The sequence below is a fragment of the Arvicanthis niloticus genome, chromosome 22 (genome assembly GCF_011762505.2).
Source record: "Arvicanthis niloticus isolate mArvNil1 chromosome 22, mArvNil1.pat.X, whole genome shotgun sequence".
In the NCBI taxonomy this organism is placed as follows: domain Eukaryota; kingdom Metazoa; phylum Chordata; class Mammalia; order Rodentia; family Muridae; genus Arvicanthis; species Arvicanthis niloticus.
The window spans coordinates 17,112,192-17,124,788 of record NC_133429.1 but is presented as its reverse complement, the minus strand read 5'-3'; the positions used below and the strand labels follow the sequence as shown (position 1 = coordinate 17,124,788).

Genomic DNA, 12,597 nt, shown 5'->3' with positions numbered 1-12,597 from the left:
CACTAAGGTTTTGTTTGCTTAGTACCTGACTGCCAAGTATGAATGATGTAGATCCTTTGTCTAGATACATAATTTGTCCAAAGCTTGTTGCATGGCAGGGATACTCTCAATTCAAAATACTCTGAATATTATGTTTCCTTTCCCCAATAACCAAATCATTCTCCTTTGAAAAAGTGGAATATCGATAACCACAACTAATAATAAAATTAGAAACAAAGGCTATACAAACAAAAATATATTTAAAATATTACTAGGCATTTAAAGTTCTTCCCATCTGTGTGTGTACGTGTGTTTCCATGTGTGAACATGTGGAAGCCAGAGGACAACCAACCTTAGCCAACCTTAGCTTCTATTATTCACATACTGGCCTCCTTGGGTTTTGAGACAGTTATCTCTCACTGGCCTGGGCCTAAGAAGAAGGCTATGGTCCAGGCCCTGCTGTCTCCACCTCCTGGCCCAGGATTGGTGTATACAACCACGCCCAGCCTTTTCACGTGGGATCTGGGAAGTCAAACTCAAGTCCTCATTAACTATGCAGCAAGCACTCCATCCACTGAGCTACGCCCAGCCCTTCGTCCAGACTTATTTTTTTTTTAAATTATCAAATCATAATTTTTACTTTTTAACACAGGGGTTATAAACACAAAAATGCAGGATTTGGGGAAGGGGATGACACAGGAGCATAGGTGTTCAGGGGGAGTACAGATATCTTTCAGAACAGGATATCAGCTGGGTAAAGGTTCAGGGATCAGGTCACTATGACTCTGCCTATGATTCACTTGTCCTTATCTAAGTTGGTACTATCTGCCAAGGCTGCCTATTTACAAGGTCTATGACTACTCAGGCTGGTAAATTTCCACAAAAGCTGCCTGTTTACAATAGCTTATAGCCATCTGTTTCAGTGTTCAGATTTATTTTTGAGCCCTTTATTTCAAATGAAGAAATCTTTCTTACCAATAGAGTTGGAGTTACAAATGTGAGACAAGGGTTCTCCATGCCACCGTATGGGAAGGATGGGGGCAGAACCAACAGGTCGTACTGCCCCCAAACATAGGGTCCCCCCAGATCTTCTGCAATTTTAAGCATGGATTCAGTCTGGAAAAAAAAATGAATGTATACATATCTCCTCTTAATAGTCATAACAGTCATTTCTTAAAAGTGCAAACGACTTTCTGTGAAGGTTGCAAATTAAAAATCTTTATTGAAATGATAAGCAAAAAGTAGCAACTGCAGATGCACACAAGTGCTCACAGCTGTCGCATTACCCACCAACCTAAAATATACCATCTCATAATTATTAGGAAGGGAATGTATGACCAACCTCAGAAAATTCATAAGCAGATTTCTCCACCTGCTCTTTCTCAGACCACACCAGAGTTCTTGGGCCAATTTGCCTGCAAAATCAAAAGGCTTCATAAGAAAGAAGTTCAAGTCAAATTGCTCACCTGAGTCTAAGAAGAACCTAGACGTCTTGTAATAACAAACCCTTGTAAGGTAAGACAGGATTGGCCATGCACTGACGGGGAGAGAGGAGGCCAAATCGCTTGAGGTAGCTAACGTGCTGTTAAACACACAGCAGTATCTCTCCGCAGAGGCACAGTCAGGTTAAAGGAAAACAGGCATGAAGTGCCCCCAAAGGGTTAGCTCCTGGCTGTGTGCTAAGACCTCTGGGAATACAGGGTCCAATCTCAGCTTCACAATGCAGATACCCAGGCAGAGATCGAACAAGGTAATTCCAGAATAAGGTCAGACACACACTTGGGTACGCTGGACATGCATGTCATAAATCAATGGAAGAAGCAAGAAGTCTTGTCACACAAGGTAACACAGCTAAGCCTCCTGGATACTATGCCCAAGGAAATAAAGTGGCCTTCAAGAGGCACATGCTGCATGACTCTATTTCTGTGAAGTAACCAACACAGGTGTAGGCATGTAAGCAGAAAGTGGTTACCAAGTGTGCATCTGTACTACGCCCAACACACGTAAGTGCACCTGCCACATACACGTACACACATGGATTAAAAATCTGAAATAAGAAACTGGGTGTGGTGGAACAAACCTTTCATCACAGCACGTGGGAGGCAGAGGCAGGTAGATCTCAAGTTCAAAGCCAGCCTGGTCTACAGAGTGGATTCCAGGCCAGCCAGAGCTATGAGACTCTGGTTACAAAACAAAATAACCAACCAAACGAAAGAGCACTTTAGCTATTGGTAAAACTTTAATCAAGATACCCTATTTCTGAATTATCTCTAGGATTCCAAGGGCTTTACATATCTTATCTCCCAGGCTAACAATGAGGCTGGAGTGGCAGATTATAGTTTCTAGAAGGAAATGGAGAATGTAAGACATGACTTGTTCAAGCTCACATCTGAGTCTTGCTCTCAGCCTGAACGTAAGAGCAGGCTCACTTTACATCCGGAAAACTTAAGACTTTCTAACCAAAATTCATTTGCTGTCTGCAATTTGAATTTCTCTAAAGCTGTCAGCCCAACATCTTGGGCAATAATACACGATGCTCTCTATTCATCAACCCTGCCTGCAGTTCAACTTGCCTGTGGTCTCGTCTTTTTATAAACCTCAAATTTTGTGCAGAACTCACCTGCTTTCTAAAGCCCCAACAACTAACGCGATCAGGTAACATGGTATGGGAACCTGGAGGAGACAAACACACACAGTACGTGCTGCGTCAGTGCACAGAAATGGGGTAAGCTAGACAGTTCAGATTTAAAATTATGCGATTCTTCTTTAAATCTCCAAGCATTGCTATGAACCAGCCTTTAGTATCAAACGTATGATACAGACACACTTCAAAACATTCATTTCCCTCTTAGTCTACAAAAAGGAATGCCACTGACAGGCAAAAACCAGGACTGAACAAATTTAAATGGTACATTAAGCATTTCTCAAAAAGTAAGAGCTAAGTACACAGATGTTTCCCCCTTATATTTTTGGACTTTTTTTTTTCCTCTTTTAACTTTTAAAACATTTTCCCCTTAAATTCCTTTATATCTTAAATCAGCAATAAGTGGATGCCAAAGCTATGATATCATAGGTCTGAAAAGGAAGCACCATTGTCCGCCATGAAGACAATTGAGAAAACATATCTCACAGGTAGGTATGCACAGACAGGTCCATTCTGTCCGCTGAAGGTCAAAGATACAAGTTCAGTTAAGTCCCAGATGTGTCTTACTCACTGGGCAGTAACACTGTCCCTTTCTGGTAACCCTCCCATTTACAGCCACTCTGGCCAGCCACAGCGCACACTGATGTGAGGAGCAATGAGAGAATAAGTACTTAAAAGGAAACAGGAAGCTGGGCTGGGCATTGGTGGTACAGTCCTTTAATCCCAGCACTCAGCCCAAGCACTCGGGAGTCAGAGGCAGGCGGATCTCTGAGTTCGAGGCCAGCCTGGTCTACAGAGTGAGTTCCAGGACAGCCAGGGCTACACAGAGAAAACCTGTCTCAAAACAACTAATAAAACAAACAAAAAAACAAACAAAATCAAAACCAGGATGCCGACTAGGACTGGATCCCGGAGTGTAGTCAGGCATCCCCAGCCGTGCCTATCCAGCAACCTCTTCCTCTAAGTGTAACAAATAGGAGAGAATAGGTGAGAAAGGCTGCGTTTTGAAGTCTACCGTGTTCCCAGACTCCCTGAATAGGTACATTTTCTTTCAAGTTCACTACTGAGACAAAATCTAGACACTGATCTGCTCTTACCCTCTGGTTGAATCTGTATATCTTCCTGCTGGGGTCTTCTGGGTCAGGGGCTTCTCCATCCCGGATGGCGCTCATGAGAGCCACCAGTTCTTTTGGGACAGATACCTAGACAAAAGAAAACTAATCCCTTTAGTTTAAGATGCATAGCAGGTGTCTAAGCGTCTTAAAATAAAAATCTTGACTACATGCTAGACTACTGACTTAAAATGCACATACATGTGAGTTCTGTAAATAGCATCAGTAACATGGAAAACATCTACATCATGAATGCGGCAGATCTTTCCGTTCATCCAGGAATATTAAGAGCAGGATTTGGGGAGAAACTACATTAGAACACTAACTTAGTGGGTGCATGTATAACCTCTCCGAGCCTCAGTTCCTCTACCAAATATGGGTAAAATGTCACAGTCTTTCTTCAAGGAATAATAAAAATGAAGAGACAGCAGCACCATAAGTAAAACTGGCAGCCACCAACTGTCCCCTCCATGCCCCCAAACAAACTCAAAAGATGATATACTTGCAGCAGGCTGGAGAATATAGCTTTGGCCATCTTATACTTAGAACTTGGAAGTACAAACAGTATTTTCTGAGGGAGAGTAACTACAACTTTGGCTGAAAACCATGAAATCATTTCTTCTGGAAACCATAAAACACACAGGGAGGGTCATGGATGTGTCCCTTAGCTCTGAAATTCGGAGAACTGTGTTTGTGATGTAGTAAGTCCACACAGGTTTGCCCTCCTGTTCTTTCATGGATCTGGCCTCCTAGCTATAATGGAGACAGGCACAGAACAGAGAGCTCTAGAGCGAGGGACAGCCAGCAGGGGTTAGCGTCATCCTCTCATCGTCATCCTCTCATCGTTTAGATAATGATGTGTTCACGGGACAACAGTGAGATGGCTCGTGACCATCCCAGCTGTGAAGTCATTCAGACTTGCTTCGGTCACACAGTTCAGTGGTAGATAATAGTCCTGAACTCAGAGGTCCCGTGCCTGCAAGCATAATTTTCTATAGCACTAATAAAGTGTGTCTGGGCTACATAGAAACTGGGAAGAAAGCAACTTCCGTGAATAAACACTGGTCTTTCTTTTATTTGCTTGGTCTAAGGAGACCCAGCCTCTGGAAGGGTGTTCATTAATTATAATCCAACCTTCACCAAAGGGATCAGAAGTACCAGTGACAGAGGAACTGGACACATATATAGACAAGTCCAATAGCTGCTGCCTGGGACATCTGCACACAGGTGTCATGGCTGCAGAATGTACTTTTAGGGGGAAAATGGTCTTAAATTCTTAAATCTTTAGATCGAGAATTTTAATTTCTTTTTTGAAATGAGAATAGGATGATTTCCCCTTTTCATAACTGTAATGTTTAAAACTACCTTTAAGTTAGAGATCCAAAGTGAGGCAGAATGAGATCTGCAGACGCAGTGAAGACGTGTTAAGTGCAATATTTCTACCTTTGAAACTTGAATCGTCTCCCCTTATCATTTACACACTTATTTAATTTGTCTATGATTTGTAATGCTTACCTCTGCGGTATAGGTTAATTTCACAGAAGGAGTGTCTTGGCAAGGGAGGATTGCCCTGCAGTGGATGGCCTAAAAGGGAGAAAGATAAAGAAACAACTACTCCCTTTTCTCACAAATCAAGTTACACAGAAATAACTAAAGTCACAGAACTGACTTTTCCTATCTTCTGCCTAAAGAGTAATATAGTTTTCAAATCTCACGGGATCTTTTAGAGCAGCAAAAAAAAAAAAAAAAGGTCTGTGGGTTTAAGATTATCAGAGTTCAGCTCTAAGAAGTTGCTCACTAAATACATTGTTTGTTAGGCAAGGGTGAGAACCTGAGTTTGGCCCCTGAGGCCACAGTTTCCTTGTTCAACACTATTGACAGTCACATCCACAGAGGAACTCCTAGGAGCCCTGAGGGAAAAGGGCGCTATTATGACACAAACTTGGACACTTATCTCACTGTCTTGCATCAGTTCTTCAGAAACATGACTCCAACAAAGACTGGACACAGACTCTGCAATTCTATGAGCTGCCTGTGTCTGATCTATTGTTACTAAGCAAAGAAGCCAGGCTTCATTAGGACACTGTACTATGCTTAAGAGAGTATTCACACTAACACCATCTCTGAAGCTGTTAAAAATCCTGGACTTCCTTAAAAATCCCTAGGCTCTCCTAGATACATTTCATTTTTAAAAATGTCATAATGATATCTACCATAATACATTATGTACTAATTTTAACAATAACATAAAAACTTGAAAAACTCAGACTCTACTAAAACACACTGAAATTGTCATAGCTATCTGGGCATGGTGACACATGCCTTTAATCCCACACTCAAGAAGAAGAGGCAAGAGGATCTCTAAGTTCTAGGATAGCTAGTCTACAGAGCAGGGAGGGGTACACAGAGAAATCCTGTTTAGAAACCACCATTACCACTGCCTGCCTGGCCACACCTCCACCCCCACCCCCCACCAAAACTACTGCCCTTGTTGCTCTCCCAGAGGACGCGGGTTCAGCTGTCAACACCTCCATGTCCTCTAACAGCTGTCTGTAACTACAGTTCCAGGGGATCCAACAGTCTCTCTCTTCTGGCTTTCTTGGGCACTGCACGTATGTGGTGCACAGACATACATGCAGGCAAAACAGCCGTAAACATACAATAAAAATGGATGCGTCTTTTAATATATATATAGTACTGGGATAAAGGACAACCAAAAGAGCTAACTAGTTCTTTCTCCTGAGGCAGGTTCCCAGAATGCACTGCTTTCTCCCCCGGCTGTGGACAGGTGGCCTGGCGAGGCAACAGCATTTCTAGATGACTTTCATTGGGCAAATCAAACTTGGGTAAAGAAACATCTGAGGTCAGCAGCTGAAGGCATCCATCAAAGTCACGTCTGCATGTTCCCAGACAACCGCAACGGAGTCTTAAGCCGTTTCCTGTACTCTAAACGCCACTGCCAGTAAAAACCGGGAACGATTTATTTAAAATTGGCATTCTTGGGATTTACACACATTCCATCTCTTGTTAACGGAAACTTATTGTCAATTCTACGAGAAATACTCATTCAAAAGCAGCTCTTATGAAGCGATATAGCACATATGACTTGTATGTTCTTGTCTCCATTTTCAAGTCATTTTCTGTGTGTCTTGTTGTTTTGGAGGTGTCAGGGTGTTGTTTTTGTTTTTTGGTTGTTTTTTTTTTTTTTTTTTTTTTTTTTTTTTTTTTTTTTGCAACAGGGTCTCATGTAGCCTATCCTGGCCTCCAGTTAGCTATGTAACCAAGGATACCTTGTACTTTGGGGAGGGGAGAGTGTTGAGACAGGGTTTCTCTATGTAACCCTGGCTGTCTTGGAAGTCACCCTGTAGACCAGGCTGGCCTCAAACTCACAGAAATCAGTTCGTCTCTGCCTCCCATGTGCCAGCACTACCTGGCAACCTTGTACTTCTGGTCCCTCTGTTTCTGCACTCTTATCTAGTGCTGGGAACACAAGCATACTCTGCCACAGCCAGCTCACGGGTTGATGGGGACCCCGTCCAAGGCTTCAGGTTAGCTACAGCCCTAGACCTCTTCCAAGCAATTTTGTTAGATTAAAAGGACTATCTCAAGCATCGTCAGACAAAGTAAATAAGTTTAAATCGTGCTTTGCTGCTTTACATATTTAAAACTGCATTTGAGTTTACAGCTAGCACACAGGGGTGTAAGATGACTACGCATGCAGAATGTTTGACCCGATGCCTGTAAACAGAGTCAATATTTAACAAGGGGCTTTCTTTACTCATAAGTGATTGGATTATTAAGACAATTAGGACTTTTTTCTTTAGAAAAGTTTTGTATTTATCCTTGTAACAGACTAACTATCTCTAACCGCAGCGTATTTCATCTCTCGCTTTAAAATGGAGCGTAGAAGAGTCTGAAATCATGTCATTTTAAAAGTATACTTGATCTATTTCGAAATCAGGAACTCGGGTCTTTCAGGGTCCTCTTTCCACAGGTAGCCTTTCTGCAACCAACATGACTTTTGTTTACTGAATTCTCCTTGCATTTATTTCAGAGCCATTCACTGAGTCCCCACTCAAGGGCAGGTTGTACTCTAGATGTTTGGGAGGCTAAGTACAAATCAGCCCTAAATATTTCCATTTACACAAGGTTGTTTCAAAATTAAAGAAATCTGACTTTTAAAAAAGCAGTATTAATAGCAAGATATCAATAAGAATACATGTCGTCTTATGAACTATGACACTTGTTTGCCCACAAAGCCTTGCATTGCTGGGTACTTCCCAGCCATCTTTGGGCATCCTTTTACCTGGCACTGACTGAAGAGGTAAGGGTGCTGCTTTCCTGACGTCTGTTCGGGAGTGAGCCACTGAAGAGCCGAGGATTTGGGAGACGTCTCAAAGGAAATTTCTATAACAACCTCTTGGTTTCTGCATGAAACAAACAGACATTAGTAGAGTACGGATACTCGCACGATTTGAATTCAGAACACAGAGAGGGACCAGCATGAGTGATCCCCTGCGGTCTCACTGGTTTAGCGTGAGTTCTAGACACAGCAGCTTACATAAATCTGACTCTTTGCTACCTGAGTGTCAGCCCGTGGTTCCTTCTCACTATCATACTGATGAACACATGACAGGGTGATAATCTGTCAAGAGGCCCACAGTGTGTCACATCCTTTTGCATCTGTGATCGTGTTTTCTGTGACAGTGGGGATGTGCGAGAATCAATGTCAGCGCCCTACCTCAGTGGTGGGTGGCAGCACATGACCCAGCCCAGCGCTGCTGGGTGACATGGTAAGTCACATCAAGGGAAAGAAGCGTATAGTGATTTTGGTAGCTGTAGAATCTAATTTTGAAAAACTCTTCCTCGAAGTAATTCATACACAGAGGTTTACTAAGTATCCTTCCGTGACAGACTACAGGAAAACAAAAACTGGTTCTTCATCCTGGAGTTTCAGAAACACTGACAAGGGAGGAGCAAGAGCTTCAGAGCCAGGCAGCCCAACCTGGCCTGAAACCCACTCCACCACTGCATGCTACGGCAATGACTTGACCAGTTTCTTTGCCTGTAGTACAGAGGAAATGATTCTGTCGCCCAGGCTATGCTTGGGTTTCCTTTCTCTTTCTTAAAGGGGAGAAGGCATAAAGATATTGGAAGATGGCAGTAGATCATCCTTGTTTCAGGATAATGGTTTCTACTCTTTCTCCTTTCACCAGGTATCAAGGGGTGAGACACACACTCCCTGTGTGTTTACTGCTTTCTTAAGTGAGCGGCTTTCTCTGTGAGTTCTTTCCTGGTCTGGAAGTGCAGCTCCTAGGCAGAGGGTGGCTTAAATAACTATGGAGATGTTTAAGCACTGACACTGGGAGTGGCAGGAAGTCAGTCTCCATACATTCGGAACTCTCACTCCAGCAGTGACAGCAGCTAGCCTCTGGGGCAGAGGCAGAGAGTGCATGGCTTCATGTATTCCCCAGGCCATCCAGAAACGGCATGCTCCCCAGCACTCCAGACACCAGTGAAATGATGGGCTGCTCCAGAAGCATTACCCAGTGTCCTTCTCACCAGTGTTTCATGCACTTCATTTCTTCAGTATCTGAAGAACTTACCGTTTTTTTCACTGTCAACACCAATGTGCATGGATTACAGAAGTGATCGCCAATTGCTACATATAAACAGACATTAGAAACACGGGAAAGATGTCTGAATTCTTTTAAAATATATCTTGCCATTACTCAGTCATAAAAAAAGGAGAGCCTCCATACTTGCTCAAGGCGATGGGAAGAGAGATTTCCATCGGCGACCCTTTGTAACCTTGACTTTCTCCAAGGGTGTATTTGACTTCTTGTCCATTGATCACCACTTTTTCTATTGTAAGGTCTTTTGTGTCCAAAGTCTAAAATCAAATTAAATAACATGGTTTCGTGCATCAGAAGAAACAAATTCGAGACATAGGTTTACCACAGTGAGTATAAAACTAGCTACTTATAGAAAGTAAAACACAGATTGAAACTAAGAATTAAAGGCAGATGTATGATAGTTTTAATTGTCAATTTGACACAGTCTATCTAGAATCAGCTAGGTAGAGAATCTCAATAAGAGACTGTCTGGATTAGGTTGGCCTATGGGCATGTCTGTGGAGCATTGTCTTGATTGTGTTAACTGTGGTGGGAAGAGACCCCCACCGTGGGTGGTGTCATTCCCTAGGTTTGGATGCAGAACTGAATAAATGTAGAGATGAGGCTGAGCACAAGTAAGCACTCATTCATTCTCTGTTTTTCCGCTGTGGATGTAATAGACACTCTTCAAATTCCTACCTTTGCGTCTCAGTAATGATGAACTACAACCTCATACTATAAGCCCAAAGAAACACTTTTTCCCTGATAGTTGCTTTTGTCAAAGTTTTTTATCACACAATAGAAACAAAACTAAAATAAGCAGTCAACAGCAGTTAAGGAGTCTTACTTTTCAACACTCTAAGCAACCTGAAAATTTTGGAATTTGGGGACTTGTATATATAACGAATTCTGGGATGCTCACATACACTTTGGACTAATTCTTTAATTCACTGCTATAAAAAATCTTCACCTGTGATTCAGTTTAACACATTAACATTTCACTACATATCCTTTGAAAGAAAACACAGAGTCCAACTCCTACCACATACTTTTGTAAACCCCCTGATTGAAACAAATGCTGGCACTCACTAGGCACTATTATTATACAGCTAAACAATGGTCAACCTTGGAAGGCAAAGCTGGCCAGCTGAGTCTGCAGAAGGCTGACAACCACGCCTACTTACTGTGGCCAATTCAGGGCCGCAGGCTTGGGCAGCAGAAAGTCTGAGTCCCCATCCCAGTAATCTCCCTAGAAAACAGATACTTTCACCATGTCCAATTACGCTCTTCTTTTGGAGTTTTCAACCTCCCTATACCACCAAGCTGTCTCCCAACAGCCTAACAGAGCCTCTCACAGTACTATACAGACTCTGCTCTGTCCTTCCAGTTACTAACGGGTCTATTTTCCTTCCTTCATGTTTTTTAAAACCGAGATGAATTTAAGATGGCCGCCTCCGCTGTCCCATCATTTCCTCTCCCATTTTCCAGCACCTGGGCTATTGGAAATCTCCTTGGCCCACAACATCTTTTCTGGTAACTTGACCTCTGACTATTCTTGCTCTTGTGGGCTTGACCACTTGGTCCCCACACTGCATTCTGACTCTGTGGAAATGGTTCTCTGACTACTATTACACTCCTGCCTCTTTTCTCTTTAATTCCTGAATATAGGAACATTCCAATGTGAATCATGACCCTCCTGCTCTTACTCACACACATATTTGGCCAGACTGTGCCAGAAGCTTCTGTTTGCTTCTCAAGATAGGGTCCCCGTCTTGTAGGCTGCACTAGCCTTGAACTTGAAATCTTCCTTTCTTAGCATTCCTACTGTGTGCACTGAGAATACAGAAACATGCCACCCCACCCTGCTATGCCGGCTGTATCCTTTCACCCCAGACAGTACCACCTCACACTTAATAGGCTTCTAAAACTGACACCATCACTGTAACCCCCCACCCCCAGTCAGCTTCCTCCTCTGACACCTAGAATCTTTTACTAGAACTCCTCAGGGTACCAAATGTTTGGTACAATCCATGAACTGGTCTCAAATCCTTCCCAAATCCCAGAGTCATTTCTTTATACTCTCTTCATTTCTCTACACTCTCTTCTCTTTCCTTCCACCACCATCACTGGTCCTAACCCTGCAGAATTCTATTATGTCTCATCTCCCTCCCTTCCAAAGCTTTAATCCTGTCCCTGATAAGCCTGGGAAAGGACTGGAAGTTAGAAGCTTAGAGATAGCCACTCCCTAGACTCCCCTTAGGCTAATGGATGACAAGCTCAGGAAGTCACAGGGAGGTTGGGAATGTAGCTCAGTTAGTCGAGTGCTTTCCTATCATGATGAAAATCCTGGGTTCCAGCCCCAGCACCAACACATACCATCAGGGTCACTAAAAAACTGTAGTAGAAAAAATAAAGGAAACTGGATAGTGGAAGAGTCAGACACTCAACCGAGCACCGACTAGCCACAATGCCTGCTACCTACATCATCATAAGAAACGGTCACAGTGTCCCTTTAGACAACACACACAAAAAAGCTCTTTACTCCTGAACAGATGACATGCAACATACAGAAGTCATTTTGCCTTTTGCATAGGCTGCTGGGACATTCCATGCCAACTTTAGAGCACACAATTTTTTGTGTGACTCAGCTCTATGCCGTCTTGATTCCCTTACATTTACTCTTTTCTTCTAGACTCCTTTTAAAAATATTCTACCATATATATTATTTTAATTTTATTTTTTTCCACGTCCTAAGGATGAGACCCAAGAGGTCACACATGCTAGACTAGGAAAACCCTGAATCATAAAATTATATGGCCAATTTTGGCACACGATTTTTTCAAGACAGGCTTTCTTTGTATATAGCCTTGACTGTCCTAGAATCAGCTTTGTAGACCAGGCTGGCCTTGAACTCAGAGATCTGCCTCCCTCCACCTCCTGAGTGCTGGTGTGCACCACCACTGACCAGCTCAAGTTCTTTCTAAATAAAAGCAGGTTTAAATAGAGAAAGGCTTATGCCTCTATACTATATTTTTAATTTTTAACTTATCCACAGATTGCTTTGAGAAAACAAACAAACAGGGGTATATGGAATGAAATCAAAATCAAAACTCCAAACCATCTGGATGTGATATTCAGCTGAGCCACTGTATTCAGTGGCACCCACAGCCTGAGCAGCAAGAAGACTCAATACCTGGCTCCCAACATTTCCTAGTGGCTGACTGGGACTCAAAACCCTCTGGGCTAC

The 12,597-nt window shown here is 42.7% G+C and overlaps 1 protein-coding gene across 2 annotated transcripts in view; it reads right to left on the bottom strand.

Annotated features, from left to right (window-relative positions):
- Positions 1-12,597, bottom strand: part of Lta4h (leukotriene A4 hydrolase) — a 29,214-nt gene that overhangs the window by 14,131 nt on the left and 2,486 nt on the right. For both annotated transcript variants that reach the window (XM_076920004.1, XM_076920005.1), the window contains exons 2-8: positions 9,498-9,628; positions 8,042-8,162; positions 5,251-5,319; positions 3,721-3,825; positions 2,600-2,652; positions 1,322-1,394; positions 955-1,095 (exon numbers count right to left, since the gene is read on the bottom strand). In XM_076920004.1, the coding sequence (XP_076776119.1) occupies positions 955-1,095; positions 1,322-1,394; positions 2,600-2,652; positions 3,721-3,825; positions 5,251-5,319; positions 8,042-8,162; positions 9,498-9,628 (693 nt within the window). The remainder of the gene's footprint in view (positions 1-954; positions 1,096-1,321; positions 1,395-2,599; positions 2,653-3,720; positions 3,826-5,250; positions 5,320-8,041; positions 8,163-9,497; positions 9,629-12,597) is intronic.